Source organism: Oryza brachyantha, chromosome 9 (genome assembly GCF_000231095.2).
Source record: "Oryza brachyantha chromosome 9, ObraRS2, whole genome shotgun sequence".
Taxonomy (NCBI): Eukaryota; Viridiplantae; Streptophyta; class Magnoliopsida; order Poales; family Poaceae; genus Oryza; species Oryza brachyantha.
In genome coordinates, this window is record NC_023171.2 from 14,409,944 (window position 1) to 14,433,512 (window position 23,569).

The 23,569-nt window shown below is 42.0% G+C and overlaps 5 protein-coding genes across 7 annotated transcripts; 3 read left to right on the top strand and 2 right to left on the bottom strand.

Moving 5' to 3' along the window:
* The first annotated feature begins 4,383 nt into the window (after positions 1 to 4,383).
* Positions 4,384 to 7,657, top strand: LOC102721768 (chitin elicitor-binding protein). Its single transcript, XM_006661442.3, has 4 exons — positions 4,384 to 5,108; positions 6,475 to 6,592; positions 6,696 to 6,889; positions 7,226 to 7,657. The coding sequence occupies exons 1-4, from the start codon at positions 4,439 to 4,441 to the stop codon at positions 7,360 to 7,362; spliced, it is 1,119 nt and encodes a 372-aa protein (XP_006661505.2). The 5' UTR covers positions 4,384 to 4,438; the 3' UTR covers positions 7,363 to 7,657.
* A 1,230-nt stretch (positions 7,658 to 8,887) lies between these two features.
* LOC102722048 (protein DETOXIFICATION 45, chloroplastic-like) lies at positions 8,888 to 14,943 on the top strand. Of its 2 annotated transcripts, none has more exons than XM_006661443.3 (15): positions 8,888 to 9,327; positions 9,433 to 9,560; positions 9,673 to 9,816; positions 9,902 to 10,050; positions 10,185 to 10,320; positions 10,516 to 10,612; positions 10,997 to 11,097; positions 11,260 to 11,423; positions 11,759 to 11,830; positions 11,936 to 12,052; positions 12,150 to 12,245; positions 12,327 to 12,448; positions 12,758 to 12,814; positions 13,326 to 13,402; positions 14,642 to 14,943. In XM_006661443.3, exons 1-14 carry the CDS (start codon positions 9,035 to 9,037, stop codon positions 13,345 to 13,347), a joined length of 1,698 nt encoding a protein of 565 aa, XP_006661506.3. In that variant the 5' UTR covers positions 8,888 to 9,034; the 3' UTR covers positions 13,348 to 13,402; positions 14,642 to 14,943. The 2 variants fall into 2 exon arrangements, with proteins under 2 accessions (XP_006661506.3, XP_040383382.1); XM_040527448.1 differs by having other exon boundaries at positions 9,436 to 9,560.
* Positions 13,486 to 16,235, bottom strand: LOC102714765 (probable flavin-containing monooxygenase 1). Its single transcript, XM_006660878.3, has 5 exons — positions 15,694 to 16,235; positions 15,227 to 15,458; positions 14,969 to 15,144; positions 14,493 to 14,851; positions 13,486 to 14,057 (listed from the first exon to the last, which is right to left on the bottom strand). The coding sequence occupies exons 1-5, from the start codon at positions 16,138 to 16,140 to the stop codon at positions 13,712 to 13,714; spliced, it is 1,560 nt and encodes a 519-aa protein (XP_006660941.1). The 5' UTR covers positions 16,141 to 16,235; the 3' UTR covers positions 13,486 to 13,711.
* Positions 16,236 to 17,365: 1,130 nt separating this feature from the next.
* On the top strand, positions 17,366 to 19,207 carry LOC102722331 (probable purine permease 11). Its single transcript, XM_006661444.3, has 2 exons — positions 17,366 to 17,454; positions 18,049 to 19,207. The coding sequence occupies exons 1-2, from the start codon at positions 17,418 to 17,420 to the stop codon at positions 19,155 to 19,157; spliced, it is 1,146 nt and encodes a 381-aa protein (XP_006661507.2). The 5' UTR covers positions 17,366 to 17,417; the 3' UTR covers positions 19,158 to 19,207.
* Positions 19,208 to 19,385: 178 nt separating this feature from the next.
* LOC102722612 (probable flavin-containing monooxygenase 1) lies at positions 19,386 to 23,207 on the bottom strand. 2 transcript variants are annotated; one of them, XM_040527756.1, is made up of 5 exons: positions 22,761 to 23,207; positions 21,654 to 21,891; positions 21,322 to 21,497; positions 20,831 to 21,195; positions 19,386 to 20,019 (listed from the first exon to the last, which is right to left on the bottom strand). In XM_040527756.1, exons 1-5 carry the CDS (start codon positions 23,205 to 23,207, stop codon positions 19,653 to 19,655), a joined length of 1,593 nt encoding a protein of 530 aa, XP_040383690.1. In that variant the 3' UTR covers positions 19,386 to 19,652. The 2 variants fall into 2 exon arrangements, with proteins under 2 accessions (XP_040383690.1, XP_040383689.1); XM_040527755.1 differs by having other exon boundaries at positions 21,654 to 21,894.
* Positions 23,208 to 23,569: the final 362 nt, after the last annotated feature.

The window sequence follows — 23,569 nt, forward strand, 5'->3', positions numbered from 1 at the left end:
TCGCATGATATTTTTTTCAGATGATTTTTTGTGTATTTTTTAAACATGGTATAACACATACAATCTTGTTTCAACCAATTAAACATATTTTCAACAAGGCTTAATTTTACTATTTTAATAACTTGTTGTGACACACATACATTTAGCTAGTCTTCTTAAGGAAAAAAAAAAAGAGCTAAGCGGAGAGGGGAAAAGGGGGAACGGGGCGGCAAACCGTAAAAAAATCTTTAAAATATATTTGAATTTGATCGTGCTACTGTGTGTTTCCATTATCGTATCGGGTAGACCGGTAGTAACCGTGGTTACCACCGTAACCACACGGTAACCGGTGATTAGTGTTTATGGAAGACTCATCAGAAAGGAAGTAAAAACCGGTGCTCCCTGAAGGCCTGACGAGTCGGGCTTGATCCAAAAATCCAGTGTGTGGCATGGCATCCAAGACAAGATCCCGATGCCTCGTCGGCATCCGTCACATGCAGAGTGGCTCGTTCTCGTTCAAGGAGCCGTCCAGTCCAGTCCAGGTCCAGCCCTCCGGCCCTCCCTCGTGTGATCCATTGATGCTGGCTCTCATCTGTGTGATAGCTGGATAAGTGTACCATTTAGTCCTAGGAGCAGTAAAATATTGGGTGAGGAACAGCATTTGGCCTTGAGATTTGGACGGTCCATTTGGCCAGGAATCTACTATTACTACTGCTGGTTCAGATGGAGTCATGAATCAAACGACATATTTACAAATAAAAGATAATTTATTAATAAAATATTTATACACGTATTCTTAGTGATTTAATAGCCAAGATTGAAAAATAAACTTTAAATTAAAAAAAATTAAATTTTAGTTTATAAGCATATACAGAAGCGAGAAACACGGTGTCACCCTCTCACTCAAACAGCCCGACAGCCAGTTTGATAGCCTGTGTTTGTGGGAGGATGTGTTCATCGTGTCAAGCGTGGGTATGTGTATATGTGCTCGTTTATTTAGGGGTTTGGTTCATTTTTAACGAGGCCTCTGCGTGCCTTGGATCCTTTGCAAGCTGACAGATGCACGAAAGAAGCAGTTTGCCTTGCTTCTGTATGCTTTTGTTTTGACGACATTTTCTTCAGTACACCCCAGTAGTGTCATCAGTCATATGCCTTGAGCACGAACAAAGAAACTGAAAGGCATGTGGCCTGCTATACTGGAAGGCTGGAAACTCTGGAACAAGTCATGACACTGAGTCGCAGACCCCAAACTACTGAATCAAGTGCTTCACAGTGATATAAAGTTAAAAAAAAACAATCAATCATTCATGAAACCATCCAGCCCCAAACCACTGAAGCTAGTAGTACTTCACAGTGATAAAAAGTTAACCATCCACACACAACGGAGAAAAAGAATACTACTATATGAGATGTTTTTGGTTCATGACACTTAAAAAAAGCACTTCTAAAAGTCAGTCCTAAAATAACATCCTTCTCATTCGTACAAGCATAAAAGAAAAAAAAGGTAATATTTTTCACTGTATCAAATCCAATATATTTTTTCTCCACTCAATCTAATTTCAATACATATGTTTCATACATTCATAAACTCTAATATAATACTAATTACTAAAATATGAACTTATATTGGGACAAATAGAGAGAGCTAAAGATGAACTTATCTTGAGACAGATGAAGTACAACTAATGCAGTAATATTTATATTGTGGTGGTAAAAGTTTATATTTTAATTATATTATAGTATGGAGTGAGTAGTATGTCGTAAACTTTGGGTCATGTTATTTTGGCAATATAAGTATATGCCAAAGTTTTAAATTTTAAAGATTAAATTTGGAGATGGTTTTGAGTGTTTAATCATAATTTATTTTACGATATTTGCTTCTAGAACAATTAATAGATGTGTACCAGTTTTACCATTAACTATTTTTTTATTACTAATATGCTGTTTCATTTATACTCATTATTATAGGCGGAATGATGGACTGTTCAACTAAGTACTTGGCAAGGCAGAGTCGCCAATGTTTTTAAATAATTTCTAACACCTTTTCAACACTTTTTATTTAAAAATAAACATGCCAAAACTTATTTTCAAAAAAAGCTGCACTATTTAGCCACGCGAGACGACGTTGTCATGTCAAAGGGTGTAAATTTTAGAACTATTTATTTTGAAATAAATATCGAAAAGGCACAAAAAAATAAAAAAGAAAGTTGCACCAGTCTCAATGCATGTTTCATGAGGATGTCATGCACATTAAATAGGGTATCACATTAGCAAAATTGCTGATTTGACAGAATCATTAAATAAAGGAGTTTCATGAGATAAAAGATGAGTTTCATCCCCATAAAACTCATCTGGCTCGCTTACTTAGTTTACAGTTTTTGTAACTATAAGATAAAACCATAGATTAAGACTAGATTATTTGCTTTACGAGCATCTGTGTTAGAAATGTTGCCCAATACTGATGGCTCGTAAAGAATCAATGGTTTTAGGTAATTAGTTCGTACGCAAATCAATAAACATAATAGCATATGATTAATTAAGTATCAATTATTAAATTGTTCGACTTTCTAAGCAACTTGATACCCCTCTGTTCCATAATATAAGATACAGCCACCTTGTATACAAAGACCAAAAAATATTTAATTATACATTTACTTAGTACAAATCGGCCAATGCATGCTATCTATTTTTGTTTTAGTTTATTGTAGCAATATAATTAATGTGTGTCTTATATTTTGAAACATATAAGTAAAAGTGGTTATGCCTTATACTTTAGAATGGAGGGAGTATAATTTATTTTTTACATATAAAATATATCGTTTGAGAGCGTGAAAAACATACTAAAGGAATGAGTAAGCTACCTTACCATGAATCCAACTAGTCAAGAGTACAGTACTTTTTTCCCACGAAGAAAGAGTACGGTGTCATTGAAGCAACAAGGAGCCTGGTGTCATGGGCAGCGTTCGAAGCTGACGTGTCTACCTAATTTAAGCATCGCATGTAAAACGAATAAAGTCATTAGCATATGATTAATTGAGTGTTAGCTTTTGTAAACTTGAAAAATAAGTTAATCTGATTTTTTAAAACAACTTTTATATAAATTTTTTTTTAAAAAAATATATCATTTAATAGTTCGAGAAGCGTGCGCAGACGAAACATTTTCGTCCGTTGGTTGGTTGCGAACGGGCCCTTGGTAGGGCAGAAATTGTGGTTAGCCAGCCAGCAGGACGCACCGCCACCACTGTCCTGATGATGCCGTTCTCACCCGTACAGCACAGGTAGGATGCGATGCGACGAGTATTGAAGGGACCAGAGGTAACACCGGACGCCCATGCCACCGCGAATCCTCCTCTCCTCTCCAAATTTTTTTCACGCACCCACGCTTGTAGTGCACGTCCCCGAGCCCGAGGCTCGCATCTCATCCTCCGTGGCGCGCGTCCGTGTTCGCAGATTAATGTCGGATTCGTACATATTGTTTAGTAAATTTCATATTTTATTCAGTAAATTTTATAGTAATTAACTATATCGTTTATATTATTAAATAGCTACTAGATAATTTTTTATTTTTTATCCTTTATCACCAAAAGAACACATGATAATTACGGCTAGTACTATCGGAGGCAGGGTGTCAAGTAGTGTGAGTACTATACATTTGCACGTGAAAATATATATTTTAAAATCTGAATTTAAACTTTTGAACTTTGTATCTTAATAGTTATCGAGTGTCAAAACTGTGATAACGTGACTTGTAGCTAAATAGAAAAAAATCAGAAAAAAAAATAAAGGATGATATTCTAACCATCATTAAAAATATTGTATATTAAATATATCTCTATAAAGATATGGAATATTGCATAACTTTTTCTATATATTTAAACAAGTAGAAATCATATCCCAATTTTTTTTTGTTTTCTCCTTAATTTTTGTAGAGCTCCAAGGTACGAAGTAAACCTGTCACTCTGTTCACAGCTATCAGTAAAAATTTAATAAAAACAGTTTCTACCTTTCCTAAATTTGAATCAAAACATATCAAACTTCACCGATGGTTACTCTTACAAAACCGAAAGATAAACACGGTCGATGAGCACCGCGCGCAGAAGATCCACGAGCCGCCGCTGCACACACACACACCACCCCACGTCGCTTGTCTTCCTCCCCCGGCGCGGGCCGGCCACACCGAGATCGACGCCGTGCAATTGGAAATGGACGGCAGTGATCCCGCGACGAGGCCTCTCTTCTTTGACCGACCGGCAATGGAGGCGGCCACCTCACCGCGAGGTGGCCGGTGGTGGTGGTGGGCTCTGCGCTGCAGTGCCCCACGCCCCCACCTCTCCTCTGCCTCCGCGCCGCGCCATTGCGCCTCCCTTGCATTTAAACCCAGAACAAATCCAAACGCCGCACAGTAACACACACACACGCTCTCACTCTCTCAGCTCACACACACTACTGGGCGCTAGCAATGGCGCGGCGGCCGCTGGTGTCCGTGTTGGGGGTGGTGGTGCTCGTCTGCGTGGCGGCGTCGTCGTCGCCGGTGGGGGTCCGGGCGGCGCGGTTCGTGTGCAACGCGACGGCGCCGCGGGCGTCGACGTGCCAGGCGCTGGTGGCGTACGCGCCGCCCAACGCCACCACGCTCGCCGCCGTGCGGGCGCTCTTCCAGCTCCGCTCCCACCGCGCGCTGCTGGCGGCCAACGGGCTGCCGCTCTCCACGCCGCCGTCCGCGCCGGCGCCCTCGCCGCTGCGGGTCCGCCTCCCGTGCCTCTGCTCCGGCGGGGCCGGGGCCACGTTCCAGCGCCCCACCTACCGCATCCGCGCCGGGGACACCCTCGACGCCATCGCGCGGGGTGTCTTCGCGGGCCTCGTCACCTTCCAGGACATCGCCGCCGCCAACAACGTCTCTGACCCCAACAAGATTGCCGTCGGCCAGGAGCTCTGGATCCCCGTGCCCTGCAGCTGCGACCCCGTCGGCGGCCAGCCGGTGGTGCACTACACCTACGTCGTGCCGCCCGGCAGCTCCGTCGCCAGCATCGCGCAGGACTTCGCCACCACGGAGGCCACCGTCCTCACCTTGAACAAGATGCCCGACGCCAAGAGCCTTCTCGCCGGCCAGGTCCTTGATGTGCCGCTCCGAGGTAGGACCAAAAAAAACCTCTTTTTTTCTCTAGCTCCTTTTGATCTGTACTTCTACCAGCCACTTCACTTAAAATGTCTTCTAAAAACAACCTTTTTTTTAAAAGGAAAAATGTCTTCTAAAGGTTGTTTGCTTTGCAATGTTTTTTAGTATCTCGCTGCTATTGCCTCCAAGATACTGTATCTAGTTAAGCTCTGAACCTTTTTGCATATCCTTTTGTCTTAAAGAACTTTTTCTGCTCCTTTATTACTACTTGTTACTAGTGCATTGTGCCTTTTTTAACTCTTTATTGGCGCATCCAAAAAAATACATGGTGCAAATAGCTGCTGCCGATGTGCAGCTGCATTTATACAATGTTTTTTTTTTCTGAATTCTTTAGGTTCTTTGTGCTGGATGAGGTAGAGAATTACTCAATTAGAAATGCTAAGCCGTGGGCTGATCAAAGTTCTATCTCCTTTTTGCTCCTCTTTGCATATTTTAGTACTGACCATTCCCCGCACCTAACAATGCTCAGGAGTTGCTTTTCACATTATTTTGCCTAATTGGTTTGAAAAGGTGTGCTTGTGAATGGGCATAAAAAGATGCACTAAAATACAGCCTTCCAACTTGTTTGCTGCTGCAGCTTTTGTTAGTTAGCAAGTTGCAGCTCATAATTATCCCTTGACCTGGAATCAGTTGAGGGACCGACTAATTGAAGGGTCTTGTTGCCTGTAGGAACTTGAATGTATTGTAATGGAAAACAATGACTCCTACTGACATGCCCACTGAAGTACTGTTAGTGGTCATAGTTCTGGTCTTCTGGATAAAAGCTGTTAAACATGCCTGCTGCTTATTGGATCTGAAGTTAGAACATTTCCCATTTGGTATATGCAAACTACTACAATGGAAGTTTTTTGACAAGTCACCGAGTTAACTTGTTGCCGTAATCGTCACAATGCCAGTGTTGTGTTTTTGCAAGCTATACTAAAATTCCCACTGCCAGTTATTTCGATGTTACTGTTGACTGCATACATCCTTTCTAATTGGAACTTGAATTGACTTCAAATTTGAAAAAAATATAATACCTCCGTTTTATAATATAAGATGCTTGACTTTTCTGCTTGCAATGTTTGACTATTTGTCTTATTCAAAAAATTATAGAAATATCATTTGTTTTGCTTGTGACTTTATTATCAAAAGAACTTTAAGCATAACTTTATCATTTTCTATATTTGTACTAAATTTTTGAATAAGACGAATGGTAAAACGTTGCAACCAAAAAAGTCAAACATCTTATATTATAAAATGGATAGTAGCTCTTTTTCATCCTATTGTCATGCATTCACTCACAGTGGTATTAGGGACTAACAGCATACTTGTATGTGCAGCCTGCTCTTCGGCCATTAGCAATACAGCCATAGACCGCAACCTCCTTGTTCCGAATGGAAGCTACATTCTGACAGCCAACAACTGCATCATGTGTGGCTGCAGCTCCTACACTTGGCAGTGAGTGTTCATTCTACTAAAGCTCATGCTTACTAGTATTGGTAAATAAATTGGTACTATGTGACACCTATTTTAACTCACGACAAATGTCTGAATTCTTCAGGCTGGATTGCCAACCAACGCAAGGAATAAGCTCATCTTTCTGCCCTGCTGCAAAATGTGGTGATATGTTCCTCGGAAACACGACCACGTCGCCGACATCATCTTGCGAGAGCACGACATGCTCGTATGCAGGGTACACCAATAGCACATCTTTCAGCATCCTTGCCAATCTTACCGCCAGTTCTACATGCAACGGTAAGTGTCGCTTACCTGTAACAAATACTACTTCCATTCCAGAATATAAACATTTATAGATCCTTTAGTGTATACTAAGGAGATATTTAAATATTCTTTTTCAGTCATTTTAGTGGTCAATTTTTGAACTTTAAATTGATTAGATTCCCTTTATAAGCCTTTGATTGGCTTTGTAATCGTTTAAATGATTGAAAACATAAGAATCAATACAGAAATGCTTATATTATGGTACAGAATTTGAATTATAGAAATGCTTATATTTTGGATCGGTTGGAGTAGCTACCCTTTTGTTTGCAATCAGTAACAAATTGACACCTTGTTGGTTGCAACGTGCAGCTGCTTCGATGTCTCCAATGTCGCAGCCGGCTCACTCGTCGGCGTTCGGGCTGGCACCGACGTGGTTGAGATGGACGGAGCTGATTGTCTGTCTTCACATCATCTTGCAGTGTGCAGGCTTCCTCAATCATGTATGAGGAGTTCTTCGTTTTTCTCAGTGCCTGGACTACTATTTCGTGGTCTCATGTTGTGGAGTAAGCTGGGTAGTGCCTGTGTGGCTTTTCATCAGTGTAGTTTGATTGGATGTGTAAGTGTGGAGAAACACCAGGGGTTTTGTTTGTAAGAATGTAGGTCAGGGAGACATTTGTACCGTCGAACTCTTGCAAAGGTAGCTGTATGATTTTGGTTTAAACTTTATGTTCGGGGCTGTTTTTCCGACAGAGAATGGAATTTTAACAGACTCCTCGTTATATGCATGGTTTGCATCAACTATTCCCTTGTTATAGTTTGGTAAGACAAGCTGTACTTTTGATTTTCTTTTCGTTTTTACTTATGTCTATAGGTCAAAATGTAAATTTTTAACATTAAATTTAGAGTTAATTTTAGATCTTTTTATCGTATTTATTTTTTAGTAATGGCTTTTGGACAACTAAAAATACACATATATAAAAGTTTTATTTATAAATTAATTTTTATTTATGCATATATCATTTGGTTTTTTCTTTATAAATGCCAAACCATCACCCGTTAAGGCCTTCTTCAGTTTGAAGGAATTTTACAGGAATTTTGAAAAAATTGAACTGTTTCTTTTAAAATTCCTGTGATCTAAAGAAGTCCTTTTAAGTTCGCTTCCTTTGTTGAACACGTATTCAATACAAAATTGCTATACATTTTTTTTACTACAATCGTACGAGAAAGAACGCTTCGTCGGTCACTATGCTTCCTGTCTCACGCCATCTAATAGCATACACTTCGGTGCCTCAATTTTGCATATGTCATCCGTCTGTTCGTCTAATTATATGTATAGCAACACTCTATTCAATATTGTTCCCCCTATCGCCGGCTTGTTCCCCCTAGTGCCGTCTTCCACAGTAACACAGGATTACCCATCAGGGTATGGTAATCCATTAATTCAAAAGAAATTTAAATGTTTAATTATATATTTTTGATAAATTTTATTTGGTTTCCCATTATTCAACTTTGATCACTGTGCGTATGACTCAATCATTCTATTTACGTATGATCCAATTGATTAATGGCTGTAGTGCTACCCATGACCCATTTTTAGTTACAGTATTTCAATCGTACGTTGGTAATATATTTAGATCGTACATATAACGAGAGATAACTTAGAGTTGACTCTAGCTTTACAAAATAAAATAAGTTTTATCGTAAAAATAAAATCCATTCCATTTTATTGAACTAAAGTTGATTATAAAGTATCACGACCGTCCCTACTGGTTACTGAGCTTTTATCGTGGTAGTGGTACCCCTCTTAAGTAAGATAAACAGTTTTTTTAATACCTGAAGAAAGAGTTCAGTAGGCTGTTTAGGCAGCCCAAATAATCGGAAAGCCCGGACGATTCTGTGGAGAGAAAAGAAAAAAAAAAATGGAGGAAATTGCTTTGGCAGGAAACGCGCGCGCAGCGAGCACGCGACGACGGCCACCGAGCGCTCCGCCCCGCGCCGCGCGTGACCAACACCAAAACGCCCCCACGCAAAACCGCCACCTCCATTCCATTCCATTCCATCCTGCCTTTCTCCTCTCCTCCCCTCGTGCTACGCTCCGCTCCGCCGCGCCACCATCGCCTCCTCGCCCGCGCGGCGCTCCCGATCGCCTGATCCGGCCAGCCCGGCTCCGCGAGGGCTATGGAGCTCGCCGCCGGGACGGGGCTCGTGCGGCCGCTGGGTGCCGGTCTCCTTCGCCGCGGCGGCGGCAGGAGAGCGGCCGGTCGCGCCGCCTTGCCGGGGCTCTCGCTGCCCCACCTTGTCGCGAGGCGGGCGGTCTCTGCCGCGGGGGGCGGGCATCTCCTCCCCAGGCACGCCGTTCGCTCGGCCCGCGGCGGTGGGGAGTTCCACGGCGAGGTTGCCGCCAGCGACCGGCCGTCTCCGACGCGCGCGTTTCCCTCCGATGGTGCGAAGGATCCTGCTGCCGCGGTGCGGTGAGTCGCAAACGGCTGTGCCTGTTGCGATTATAATTTTCTCGAGGTTTTGCCCGTGGAGACTGTTGGGGTGATGCGTGTTCAGTGTGCTTGTTGCGGTCTCAGCAGTTTAGAGGGGGATCATCCTGGAGAAATCAGGAAGGAACTAGCGAATCTGGCTTTGCCGGCCATAGTTGGGCAGGCACTCGATCCTGTGGCGCTGTTATTGGAGACTGCATATATTGGCCGTTTAGGTGAATTTCTCATGTTCAGAAATCAGAAACAGCTGTGTAGTGTTACACAAAATTAAATCAGAGCTGTTTAGTTCCTTACAAATTATGGTGTAAATTGTGCAAACTTTGATAGGTCCTGTGGAGCTGGCCTCAGCTGCCGTGGGTGTGTCGGTCTTCAACATTATATCAAAGCTGTTCAACATACCACTCTTAAGCATCACGACCTCGTTCGTGGCTGAAGATGTTTCAAGACATGATTCCTCACAGTTTACTTCAGGTACTTGATGCTTACTGTCTCTTATTTGCTTAAGAAACATATTACATTTACGATTTGGGAGCTAACTTTCTCTGACGATACACAGAGGGAAACATATCTAGTGATGCTGGAGGAAGGAAGAGGCTTCCCTCCATATCTTCCGCTATACTTTTGGCGGCTGCAATTGGTATCATTGAGGCCTCAGCATTGATTCTGGGGTCTGAAATTCTCCTGAGCATTATGGGCGTGTCACATGTATGTTCAAATGTCTTATCAGTGCATTGATTCTGTCCCATATGGATGCTCTTTGGCATGTCCGTCAAACTTCTGTTAGCTAAACTATTTTACTAAACCCTTGATGCAGTATTCTCTATTTGTTTCTTCTGCAGGCATCAACCATGCATAATCCTGCAAAGCTGTTTCTTTCTTTAAGGGCACTTGGTGCTCCTGCCGTAGTGGTTTCATTGGCTATTCAAGGTATCTTTCGTGGATTGAAAGATACAAAGACACCTCTACTTTACAGCGGTAAGATTTAGAACCTTCTAAATTCAATGATTTGCTAATTGCTATCACTTCTATATCGCTTGGATTAGAACATATTATTCCTTTGTCAGTACATCATAAAAGTTTCATTAATTTTCTCTCTTAATGGCATTTTTTTGTAGTCTTCTGACTGAACATGACATATGCAACACTCATAGCTCTATTCTAAATCTTCAGGCTTGGGTAACATCTCAGCTGTGGCTCTACTTCCCTTTTTTGTGTATTCGCTGAACCTTGGATTAAACGGAGCAGCTCTTGCAACTATTGCTTCACAGTACGTATTGCATTTAAATGTATTCAAGAATTCCATTCAGAAGTGCCTCATTTGCTGGGAACACAAACTAAAATAATTTAAGAAGGTTAATCTTGATACAATCGTCATATTGGTTAAAATAAACAGATCACACGAGCTAAATAATATATTTATCTATTAGTGTTCTTTAATAGGTTTACGCTTTTCTGGGTCCCAGTTGTTTCGCTTAAAGCAAGAAGGAATAGGTTGTTCAAGTTTTCTATCAATTTGCTTACGAATCCTGTTTTAATTTGATTGCTGAAGAGATGTGTCCCACTTTCATCTTGTTTAATTTTTTTCTAGAAAATTGTTTCTACATATTATTAATTTACTATTTGTTTACTGCTTTTCTATTGAAATGCCTAGGTATCTTGGTATGTTTCTGCTCCTCTGGTCTTTAAGCAAAAGGGCAGTTCTATTGCCTCCAAGAATAGAAGAACTAGATTTTGTTGGGTACATAAAATCTGGTGAGTGGTATGTCTGGTTATTATTTTTACTGTTAACTGAGTTTCACTGTTTCCAAGCTTTTGATGAACTATTTATTCATGGATTGCATTATTTACTCACACCTTGGTGTCATAACTCTTGCCTTTGTATACAAGTTATGAATACTTTCCAAATTCTTCTAGGTGGTATGCTTTTAGGGAGAACTCTTTCTGTTCTTATAACAATGACCCTTGCAACGGCAATGGCTGCTAGGCAAGGCACAGTAGCTATGGCTGCTCATCAAATATGTCTACAGGTTTGGCTGGCGGTATCACTACTTTCAGATGCATTGGCTGTTTCTGCCCAGGTACATCTTGTAGTTCTTCGAAAATCGTCTAGAAAGATCCTCAGTTCATTATGTTTTTCACAAACATCAGTGACTTATCTTGCCCAATGAGAACTGCATCACCTTATGTGGTTTTCAAGTTTTGAACTAAAATACACAAAACTGTGGGTGCACTTAAATCAGTATAGACTTAAAGCCTTAGAAACATGTTCTCTCTAGATTGGCCTTTTGTGATAAGCTTGAGATAGCCGAATTTCCTTAACCATCTCATGGTATATGACACTTAAGCATGATCTCTATTTCTCTTGAACAGGGCCTCAGTGCATTCAATTTATTTTAGATCTACTTGATTGCAGGCATTGATTGCAAGTTCGTTTGCGAAGCTTGACTATGAAAAGGTCAAGGAGGTCACATACTATGTATTGAAGGTAATAACTATCAACCTTTACTAAACAACTCAGGCATTGTCAACTGTTGGATGCTATAGATTGAGCATGTAACAAAGCAACTAACAGCTGAACAATGTTTTCCAGACAGGAGTATTTGTTGGCGCAGTTTTGGCCCTTCTTCTTTTTGCCTCTTTCAGTAGACTTGCAGAACTGTTCTCTAAAGATCCTGCGGTTTTACAAATTGTAGGGAGTGGTGTTCTGGTATGTACCTTTTGTTTTGTCATACTACGATAAGTCAATAAGATTTTTAGCTATCTGCCAACATCATCTTTACTCAATTCTATTTTTGTTTTTGAAGTTCGTTAGTGCCAGCCAGCCAATTAATGCCCTAGCTTTTATTTTTGATGGACTTCATTTTGGTGTCTCAGACTTCTCATATTCGGCTTCTTCAATGGTATATACACTTTTTTAATGATAGTATATATTGTGATATTTTGATCTTGCATCAGCTGTGATTAATTGGGCTGTTTTACAGATCACTGTTGGGGCCATATCCTCTTTATTTTTGCTGTATGCTCCAAAAGTTTTTGGCCTTGCTGGGGTTTGGGCTGGGCTGGCTCTTTTCATGGGTTTGCGCATGACTGCAGGATTTTGGAGGTAAGTTTTTTTCTTTCTGACTTCCACTGGTGACTTGCTAAACTTTAGGAGACAGTTTGAGTTTTCTTTGATAAGTATGGTTATTTCTTCTGCACTATAATGGATAGAATCAATAGAAGAGCTTAGGTTCTGCTGGAAATAAACTGTTATAACATGCATAGAGGTTTTGTGGAGCATTTCAATCATTTGTAATGCAGAATAACTGTGCTGATTAATTAGGATTCTGGTGCAAATTTTGATTCCTGCTGATTATAACCTGGCTATTTGATTATATAGTGACATTTGTGGTATACCTTGTTTTCTTTACAGATTGAGTTCGAGTGCAGGCCCTTGGTGGTTTTTGCACCAGAAAGAACCAACATACAAGTTAGTGAAAATATATTCTTGGTTGAAATGTTTTCATGGATTTGTTTAATAATAAGTAATTCATCATTTGCTACTATTTTTTATACTGTATAAGAATTGAACTATATGTGAAAAGCTGTTGATTTATTTAAATTTGAACTGACCACATATGGCTCTATTTTAGTGTAAATTGAGTCTCATGTTAGTGTCATGTTTCCATATGGGACATGTGATATCATTTGCTGTTCAAAATTAAGGTATATCTTTCTCATTATTACCCCAGAAAAAAATCACTGAGAAAAAAGAATATACACCTAATTGAATAAATATAATAATTTTTCAACCTATCACAGATTACACTTAGCATATTCTGTAGTACTTTAGTGTTACAAATTAGTATTTTAAGGAGATAGAGACAACCTTTAGCCTGAATAAGGTTCTTTGGCTTGTAATTTTACCACATTGGCTAGTGGCATCTAGTTGTCAAGCATGTCGATATCTTTTGCTAATATCCGTAAACTGCTCTATACAGATTACACTCAAGTACATGTTGATGTCGGGCTGCAGGAGCTAAATAGAAAGATAGACAGAGAATGGAACTGATGAAAGGTGCATTGTATTCAACAGGCCAGTTCAATATATTTTGTTTCTAACATTGTATTTACTTGTGCAAATATTTTGGACCGTAAGTATATCTACAATATATAATTGAAGCTCAAGCGTACATTCGCATAGGTTGAGAACTCTTTCAGAAAGTAAAATTTTGTACATAACATGGTAGAATCTATTTTGTGTTATGATAACAACAAATTTGAAATATAGAATCTTCCTAAACTAATCAGTTGGAACCTCGAGGCAGTAATTCTTGTCTTATCTTCTTTTCCTATGAATATGCTTGTAGGAAAGATGCTACAGTCTTCAGTAAAGATCTGCATAATCAGCAGGTCCATATGGCTGGAACCATTCAGCCAGGATTCCTTTCTTCCTTTTAGGGTCACATCCAATGTCTTGGCACAATAAATCATTAAACCAAATGTTAATGGTGCTTATACAGGACCTGCGAAAATACTTTCCATTGTAAAGGTCCTTGTACTTTGCCCACTCTAGCACGCTCTCTTCCATACATCTTATGCTTGGTAATTTGAAGCGACCAGCTAGTAAATGCGCTACCCAATTGGCCATTCTTTCGAAGGCATATATGTTGGTAAGGCTCTCAGAGTATCCAACAATTGCTAGCTGAGGAATCCGAGGATGGATGCATTCTCTGCAAATTTCAATTGTCTTGTTAAATGTGAAATGAGCATACATATGTTAACTAGTGAACACTAACACTTAAACTTGATATAGCAAGTTTATTAAGTTTTCATCATCCCAAATTATGGTAACAGCTGGCTTATTTTTATCAAAACCCATGCTAATGATAGTATGATACCTATTACGCTGGTCTAGATTGTAAAAGATGGTTAATAGGGATTTCTTAAAATAAAAGCAATGAATAGATGGTGTTGATATCTATACTATACAAAGATGCATATATGAAATCATGCTATAATGCAAATGTATCTTTATCGTTTCTCATTGTTTTCATGCATAATAGCAATGCACTAATTTTGCCGAGATAATGTTATCCCTTGGCCCTGTCTATTCACTTTATTGTTCTTGAAGTATGAAATCAACCAAAGAAATGTCCAGCTTGTACCTGTATAGAGGAACTTCTGTATCTGATGACCCTGCCACTATATTTTTACACCAATTTGCTGTGAAGATGTCTCTAAGTTTCTGATCACCTTTAAATCCTGTTGCTAGAATTATAATATCACTCTTTATGTGTTCATTTCCATCTTCCAGGATGATTCCGTCATTAGAGAAGCTGAACCTCTTGGATTTCTTGAGAATAATGCTTCCTTCGTCAACCTTGTCATAAAACCTCTCTGGTAGCATTGCAATCAAGCAAGACGACATGGCAAAGGAGAAGCTGTAGTCAGGAACCATCCCATGCTTTTGTAAAGGAATGCTTCGCTTGAAGTAAGCTTCAATTACTTTTGAGATCGTCCATCTCTGAAATAACAGATGGAAAGAAACACTTTCAGATTTTGTGGATGCTCAAGCTAATTATTATCCGAATGAAAGTTGCAACAGTTTTGAAACTCTATTTAAATTGAAGTGCTAATGTACCAAAGGGGAGAGGGCAGTGGCCAAAACATAATAAAGAAATCCTTCACCAGGTTTATGAACCAGTAGCTGTGAAATGCGGTTAAGATAGAAGTAACTGAGGTCAACTCCCCATATACTAGATTTGTGGACCAACCAGTGCCTTGTTCTATATATCATGGTGCATGGGTGGGTTGCACCTACATTTGGAACATAACTGTTAGGCATATAGTCTTTAGACTGATTTGCTAGTTAGTGAGGAGTTGATTTTGTTGGACGCACCATTCACCTTGGCGACCTCTGCAGCAATGTCAAATGCAGATTTTCCAGAGCCTACTATAGTCACATTCTTACCTTTGATAAATTCGGCGGCATTATCCATGTATGAGTAGTCTATTGAGTGCAAGATTTTCCCTTTGAATGACTCAAGGCCATTGTTTGCCGGAAATTCTGGGATATTCGGGCTCCCACTATGCCTTCCAATGCACACGATTAGAAAATCCACTTGAAAAACCTGTCACAGGAGACAAGACAAGTAAAAAATTGCAGTATGGACTACAATTTAATGTGGGTTAAAGCAATAAATTCATTATATTGTTCAAAGCAGGTTTACTGACTTGAGATTCTTCTTGTTCAGGATGAGGATGTTGTTTTCTAGTTTAATTGTCGCTAGACAGTTTCTATCTCACCTGATACTCCATTCCTATGCACAATTGCAAGTTCATAAATATCCAAGGGAATGCACATACCTCAACGTGACCAATTTTCAAGTCCTTCACTGTGAGGCGCCAAACCCCATCCTTGCCAGTTCCAAATGCTTCACCATTGCCAGACCAGTGCTCCCACTTCATGATTTCTTCCTCAGTTTGACCAAGGTATTCAACTCCAAGCACCTGGCTATTGAACCTGATGCACTTGAGGAGATCAAACTTGGATGCATATGACCTCAGGTACTCCATGACCTTCCTATGGCCTGGGTACTTCTCTGTCACACTTGCTGGCCATGCCAGGTCTGAGAACCTGAATGCTGTGGTTGGTGCCTGGAGCCTTGTTGACTCCAAGGTGTGTGCCCAGACTCCTCCAATGGTGTCATCAGCTTCGAATACCACTGGGTTGAACCCCTTGTCGAGTGTGTGTTTGCATGCTGCTAAGCCGCTCACACCGGCGCCGATGATGCCAACCTTCCTTCTCTCCATTCTCTTGGTCTTCCTCCAGGTTCCTGGGAGGAGGAACAAACGAAGAAGATGGAGGAACAAACGAAGAAGATGAGGTAGATGTTGTATGAAGTTGTCGTTTGATTCTTTGGATAAGTTAAATTACATATAGTTTTTTGGAGTTGCTGGATAAGTTAAATTAGATATTTTTTTTTGGAGTTGGTGGATCTTTTAGGGAATTGGATGGAGCCAAATAGCCACCACTTGCTTGGCATCTTCACTGTTTGCTGCTTCTAGCCCTGTCAGCCGCTGGCATTTTGCCCTGTTGATTTTTGTGTGGGTGTATGTGTTCAGTGGGAGGCTGGGAGTGATCCTTCTACAAATTGGTGATGATGGATGAGTTTTGAGTACTTAATGATGTCAGGTCTCTTTCAAATTTGGGCAAATATCAATATGGCATCTCAATGGGCTAGAATCTGAATTTGTACACAAATATCAAGAGGTCTAAAGCAGCAAGCCGAAGTATCCACCATAGTAGGCCCAATATGCTGCTCAAATTAGCCCATTCCAGCAGAAAGGCCCACTTAGAAATGCTCTTAACGAGATAGAGAGATCGCGGTGCCTGTGATGTACTGATGTGGCTCACCACCAAGTGGTCCAAGTCAATGGACTCGTGGTCACGTTGGCTCACAAGTCAACTGTATGACCATTTGCAAGTCAACTGCATTTCAGCAATCCCATCATTTTAGAGCTCTTCCGTTCAAGTCATCCCAAGTCGCTTCAACGTACGTATAGAGATACTATAAGAGAGTTCATGCAAGGTATTACGATCTTTCATTTAACATTATAAAATATTTTGATCATATATCTATAGATGCTTATGAATATAGACTTATATATAAACATATTGATTAATGTACAAATAAATCGAACTATAGCTAGAACATCTTATAACATGGAACATATGGAGTACTGCTTTCTTGCTTTCAGGGTATCTAATTTCGGAGTCGTCGGGGCCTGCATTCAAGTCAACTGTACAGAGCATTTTGGAGCATTTAAAGTCAGCCCTCCATACATGATGCGATCGTACTGTATTAGTCTACAACAAGAGATCCATGGTAGATTTGACCCTGTGTGTTGGATACATGGATCTGCACTACTTATAAATTTATCAGGAAAAAAAAAACTATAGGAGTACCAAAACAGGAATCACCTAGGACGTACTACATATAGTGATTCTATTGGCTCAGAATCACCTAAGGATTAAGGAGTTAGGACCATCTTAGAGTGATTTGCTCATTGGACTTCTGACCTGATCTATGGCACAAGCTCAGGAATTTCAGCTCAAGATAAAAGGTACTACTAACCAAACCTCTTCCCTGATTTGTTAGTACGCAGTACAGGGCTTTTATATATCCAAAATCAAAAATATTTTTGTGTTTGCTTAGTACAGAAAAAAAATGAATCATTTGGGCCGAAACGATTTTCTATCCCCGGTACCTAAATTCCTTTTTTTTTCTGAATTTCAGAAATTGCAAACAGAAATATTTTACACGGCTAATACATGCTCCATTTCTCTCTTTTTTACGCACGCACGCTTGCAATCTTTGGTGAACGTTTAGCGTGTTCAACATAACTAAATTGCAAACATTCCCTTTTTTAATTGTTATGCAAACTGAAAAACTTAATGTGTTTTAGCTTAACTATCGGAGAGATGTTAAAACCTCTTCTAAAATATGAATTACCCTACAAATTCTAGCTGCTTTTGATTGGTTCTCTTCGATTTGACTGTCAAAGCAACTGGTGCTGCCCTGTACAAATAGCAGTTCACGGCAACCTCAAATTGCGCACGTCTGCATGGATCTTGATTCGTCTGCGTTTATGAACATGTAAACTTCAGTGATTACACCACTCTAAATTGCTGCAACTAATTAAACTCTTTCTGGCAAGATTCTCCGGGACAGGAATCCAGCCATGGCGAGAGCTGCGAGGGGCAGGCTAATGTCGGCCCGAAGAAGAGACGCGGCGGCGTTCGACGGTGGCTGCCGCTGCTGGTGGACATGCTGATGCTGCTCGTCGGGGAGGCAATGGCGCCTCTCCTCAGCCGAGTGTACTACAACTCCGGCGGCAAAAGCTTGTGGATGGCCACGCTCGCGCAGTCCGCCGGCGCGCCACTGCTGGCCATTCCTCTCATCCTCACGCCGCGGGCCGCCGCCGGGGAGCCCCGGCCGGCGTTGTGGAAGATGGTCGCCATCTGCGTCGGGCTCGGGGTCCTCATCGGCTGCGACAACTTCATGTACTCGTACGCGATGCTGTGCCTGCCGGTGTCCACGTTCTCGCTCGTCGCCGCGACGCAGCTCGCCTTCAACGCCGTCACGTCGCGCCTCATCAACGCGCAGCGCTTCACGGCGCTCATCCTCAACTCCGTCGTCGTGCTCACCTTCTCCGCCGCGCTTCTCGGCGTCGACTCCGACTCCTCCTCCTCTGACGACGGCGGCGGCAGCGTCGTCCCGCGTGGCAAGCACGCGGCCGGCGTCGTCCTCACCCTGTCGGCGTCCGCCGTCTACGCGCTCATCATGTCCCTGTTCGAGGTCACCTTCGAGAAGGTGATCAGGGCCACGACGCCGCGGTGGGTGCTGAAGATGCAAATCTTCACGAGCGCGGTCGCCACGGCGGTGTCGGCGGCGGCGCTGCTCGCGTCGGGGGAGTGGAGGACGATCCACGGCGAGGCGGCGGCGTTCAAGAACGGGGAGGCGTCGTACGTGGCGACCGTCGTGGGGATCGCCGTGGGGTGGCAGGCGGCGGAGCTGGGCGCCGTGAGGCTGGTCGCGAGGGTGTCGTCGCTGTTCGCGAACGTGACGGGCACGCTGGCGCTGCCGCTGGTGCCGGTGCTGGCGGTGGCGGTGTTCGGGGACAAGATGACGGGCACCAAGGCTGTGGCCATGCTCATGGCCGTGTGGGGGTTCCTCTCCTACGTGTACCACCACTACCTCGACGCCCGGCGTGCGACGGCGCGGCCTTGCTGCAGCGTCTGCACGGAGCGGATGGCAAATGTTTAGACGACACTTCTATTCCATGTTTAAGACTTTAGGTAATTAAGTGAATTGCCAGCTAGCTAATCTCATATTCCTTCCATTCTATATTATAAGACTTCTATTCCATGATATTATCTAGATTTATATCCGTGCTAATGAATCTAGATACATATAAAACATATGCATTAATACATAAATGAATCTAAACAAACCGAAAAAGTCTCGTAATATGAAACGGAGAGAATAGTTTAATAAGATTTTGGGTTGATGACTGGTGCATGCGATTCAATACCGATCACTAAACACAGCAAAAATATGCACACAACTCAATCCCTCGTGTCTAAATCAATCATGTAACAGAAAAAAAACCAACTGATTAGCGCATGTAATTTAATACCAAATGCTAAATATAAAATCAAAACAAGGCAAGTCTTTTCCCTCTCATGCCTAACTCAACCCTGTAAAAATAGAGAGAACCTAACCGCGAGACTGTCCTCTCCTCAAGGCTCAGACTTCGGTTCACAACTTGCAGCTGTTCAAGTTGAGATCAGCGTAATCTGCTGGTCCGTAAGGCACAAACCAATCCGCCAGCAACCATCTCTTCCTCCTCCTCTGAACCCCAGCAATGTCTTGGCAGATCCGATCGGTGCACAGCACGCTGACTGGCCCGACGCAAGATCGACGGAACCGGTCAGGAGCATAGCGTTTCATGTACTTGTCCCATTCGGCTATGTCCTCCTCCATCTCCCTTATGCTTGGCAATCTGAAGCTTCCATGGAGGAGATGCGCCAGCCACTTGGACAGCAGCTCGGAGAGGCACAGGTTCGACCAGCTTTCAGCGTAGCCGATGATCGCTAGCTGCGGGATCCTGGGATGGATGCATTGCCTGACAAGTGACAGACACAACCAAAGAGATCATCAGCTGCAATTACATGCATATATTCAGATGATGATAGATGATAAACGAACAATTAATATATCTTAAGAAATAAAGTTAATAAATAGCTTATAGCAGACAGGGTTAACCGTACAGCCGATCTCCGGCGGTAGCACGGTTGCCGTGCGGTAATGGTAAAGAACCGTGAAAAAGCATAACACATTTATATTCCACACATTGAATTCAAAATTTTGAACGGTAAGCCGAGGTAACTGCAGCTTGCTGAAGCTGAAAAGATAAAAAATACGAGAGAAAAATGAAAAATATAGTAAAAACTTTTCAAAATTGTGTGCATCTCTAAAAAAAACAATGTAACGCTGCATAAATGTATTGGCATAGCATTTTCTGTACTAGTTTACATTTAAATAAAGTACAAATCATATCCTAAACCATCTCTTGTTTTTTCAATTTCGTTGGAGCTTCAAAATTTAATAAACTTCATCATTTTCACAAAAAATGTTCATCAGATAACAGTAGATATTATGTAACACTTCTAGGATTTTTTAAAACATTTTTCCAGTTTTTTCTTTGTTTTAATTCAAACAAAATTTATTAAACGCCACTACCAGTTATCGAAACCTGTGGTTACCGTGGTAGGATAAACTCTGATAACAGGTGAGCTCAGCAATACCATTGAAAAAAGTTTGTATCAAAGAAAATGTTTTTTTTTTGAAGATGTGTAACGAATAACATGCATCAAATAATCCAATTAAGTAGTTGAAAAGAACAGGGGCCAAAGAACATGATGATATAAACTAACCTGAAGTGTGGAACTATGCCGGAAGGTGAGCCAGCCACAATGTCTCTGAACAGGGGCGATTTGAACATCTCCCTGATCTTCTGGTCCCCATTGAACCCTGTGGCGAAGATCACAACGTCGCTCTTGATGGTCTCCGAGGACGAGTCGCCTTCGATGATCAGGCCTTCCTTGCAGAAGCTGAATCTCTTGGCTTTCTTCAGGACGATGCTCCCTTCCTCGACCTTGTCGTAGAACTTATGCGGCAGTTTGGTAACAGAGCACGAGCACATTCCCTCCAAGAAACCCTCGTCCGGCACCATGTCGTGCTTCTCCATGGGCAGAGCCCATTTGTAGTAGCTCTCGACAAACTTGGAGAAGAACCATCTCTAGATTTTGACAGCACAAAGCAAAATAGGACCAAGATGTGTTGATATTCTGAGACTGCATATCATTAACAGTGAAAGAACAAGATGCTCTCTGGCCAAATTAAGTAGTATATATGACTCAATTACCAGTGGTGATAAGAGTGTGGCCACAAGGCTAAGGATCAAGCCATTTCCAGGCTTGTGAAGTAGGAGCTGAGAGAAGCGAGTGATGAAGAACACTGCGATCGGGACGCCCCAGGCGTACAAGTCCGGCACGATCCATCGCTTCTTCCGTAACACTATCGTGCATGGATGTGACGCCCCTGCGCAAAAACAACAAGTGTCATTAATTTTGCTCTTCACGTCTAGATTTATATGAATATTAATGTATCTTATCATTTTATCATTTTAGATATATATAAAAAGTATTTAAAAAATCTTATAATATAAAACGAAGAAAATGGCTAAGAGTTGAGCACCATTGGCGTCGGCGATCTCGGCGGCGATGTCGACGGCGGACTTCTGGTAGCCGACGACGGTGACGAGCTTGGCCTTGACGAGCTGGGTAGCGCTGGCGGCACCCATGTTGGCGTACTCCATGGAGTGGATCGCCGTGCCGGCGAATGCCTCTGGCCCTTTGTCCGGTGGGAATCTCGGCATGTTGGAGGCGCCGCTGAACCGTCCGATGCACAGCACCACGAAATCCGTGACATGCAGCTGCTTCGTTAATGAAATCACAACACACTTTTATATTTTAGCTTACTATTAATATGCAACGTGTGTATGTAATTGACGATGGACTACGCACACAGACAGGTACAAAAGAAATTGGTTTTCTAAAGAACCCATTTATTCTATTTTTTCTCATTTAATTTTTTTTGGAAGGAGTGTTTTTTTATATGACGGTGATGAAGAAGAGAACAGACGGCTCCGCTTTTAAGTGATAGAGATATATAGATTATGAAACAGTTGCTTCGTTAATGAAATCACAACACATTTTTATATTTTAGCTTACTATTAATATGCACCGTGTGTATGTAATTGACGATGGAGTGATAGAGATATACGGATTACGAAACATTAACCCACGTCATGGCATCATGTTTACCTTAACATATATATAATCATTATTAGAGGCAGGCTAGAAATTTCGGAAAGCCAAAACAATGTTCTGTTGACCGATAAATCCAAAATTGTGGAATAGTAGAAATTTGAATAAATTTTGTATTTTGAACAGACTTTGGCCGGATTTAAACTAGTTTGGTTAAATTCACAAAAAAACTAGAAAATCAAGCGAAATGGTTCGAAATTGCAGACCATGATTAGATGACATGCTAAAGGTATACTGTACGATAAAGTACAATGAAAAAAATACAGCTATTTAGTGGAGTAATCATGTGTGCCTGCTTGAACGCTGTCCCCATGCTGCTATTTGAATTTTGAACAAATTTGACCAAATTTAAATAAATTATGCTAGATTCACCCAAAAAAGAAAAAAATCGGGTGAAATTGTTCGAATTTTTTGAAAGTGCAAACCATGAGCTACAGAATACAATGGTATAATAGTAGTTATTCTTCGTGCTGACCTCGACGCTGTCGCCGTGCTGAACGGTGAGCCGCCACTCGCCGCGGCCAGTGCCGAACGCCTCGCCGTTGCCGGCCCAGTGCTCCCACGCCATGACCTCCTCCTCGCCGGCGCCGGCGTACTCCATGGAGGCGACGCGGCAGCCGAAGCGGACGCACTCCAGCACGCCGAAGCGCTCGGCGTACGACCGCAGGTACCCCGCCACCTGGTCGTGGTCCGGGTACAGATCCGCCACCGCCGGCGGCCACGGGAAGTCGGAGAACTCGAAGTAGGGCCGCGGCGTCTGGAGCCGCGTCGAGGCGATGGTGCGCGCCCAGACGCCGCCGACGGCGCCCGCCGCGTCGGCCTCGAAGACGACGGGGCGGAAGCCGCGCTCCAGCGCGTGCTTGCACGCGGCGAGCCCGCTCGCGCCGGCGCCGACGATGGCCACCCTCTTCGTCTCCTCCATTCGAGATGGATCGGCCGGAGCCAGCAGCATACAGTGCACCCTTTTGATGAATTTATCAGCATTCAAGTAGCTCTGCTACAATAATGTATTTTGGTCAATGTCAATAGAAGTTTTATGGTAATAAATAGGATGTCATGCAGATATTTTTAATGATGTGATAAAATATTAATGAATAGAGAGATGAAATGAGTTTCATGGAGATGAAACTCTCTCTGCACTGTTACCTAGACAGCTTGTATCTTGCATATAAACTAGGAAACAATAATAAATGAAACTATGCATTGAGAGAGAAATATTTTATCCTAGTTTTAAACTTTTTAGATGACATATCATTTAGATAATCGTGTCCATAAAACTTAAAT

Excerpts from the sequence above, each read along its gene's own strand:
- LOC102722331 (XM_006661444.3), top strand. The coding sequence starts at position 17,418 with ATGGCACAAGCTCAGGAATTTCAGCTCAAGATAAAAG. Across the intron at positions 17,455-18,048 it reads ATTTCAGCTCAAGATAAAAG|ATTCTCCGGGACAGGAATCC; the intron begins GTACTACTAACC and ends CTTTCTGGCAAG.
- LOC102721768 (XM_006661442.3), top strand. The coding sequence starts at position 4,439 with ATGGCGCGGCGGCCGCTGGTGTCCGTGTTGGGGGTGGTGGTGCTCGTC. Across the intron at positions 5,109-6,474 it reads CCTTGATGTGCCGCTCCGAG|CCTGCTCTTCGGCCATTAGC; the intron begins GTAGGACCAAAA and ends TTGTATGTGCAG. Across the intron at positions 6,593-6,695 it reads TGCAGCTCCTACACTTGGCA|GCTGGATTGCCAACCAACGC; the intron begins GTGAGTGTTCAT and ends TGAATTCTTCAG.
- LOC102722048 (XM_006661443.3), top strand. The coding sequence starts at position 9,035 with ATGGAGCTCGCCGCCGGGACGGGGCTCGTGCGGCCGCTGGGTGCCGGT. Across the intron at positions 9,817-9,901 it reads TTCCTCACAGTTTACTTCAG|AGGGAAACATATCTAGTGAT; the intron begins GTACTTGATGCT and ends GACGATACACAG. Across the intron at positions 12,246-12,326 it reads CATATTCGGCTTCTTCAATG|ATCACTGTTGGGGCCATATC; the intron begins GTATATACACTT and ends GCTGTTTTACAG.
- LOC102722612 (XM_040527755.1), bottom strand. The coding sequence starts at position 23,207 with ATGGAGGAGACGAAGAGGGTGGCCATCGTCGGCGCCGGCGCGAGCGGG. Across the intron at positions 21,895-22,760 it reads AGCACGGCGACAGCGTCGAG|CAGCTGCATGTCACGGATTT; the intron begins GTCAGCACGAAG and ends TCATTAACGAAG. Across the intron at positions 21,498-21,653 it reads CGAGATCGCCGACGCCAATG|GGGCGTCACATCCATGCACG; the intron begins GTGCTCAACTCT and ends GTTTTTGCGCAG.
- LOC102714765 (XM_006660878.3), bottom strand. The coding sequence starts at position 16,140 with ATGGAGAGAAGGAAGGTTGGCATCATCGGCGCCGGTGTGAGCGGCTTA. Across the intron at positions 15,145-15,226 it reads AGAGGTCGCCAAGGTGAATG|GTGCAACCCACCCATGCACC; the intron begins GTGCGTCCAACA and ends TTCCAAATGTAG. Across the intron at positions 14,852-14,968 it reads CCACTGCCCTCTCCCCTTTG|AGATGGACGATCTCAAAAGT; the intron begins GTACATTAGCAC and ends CTGTTATTTCAG.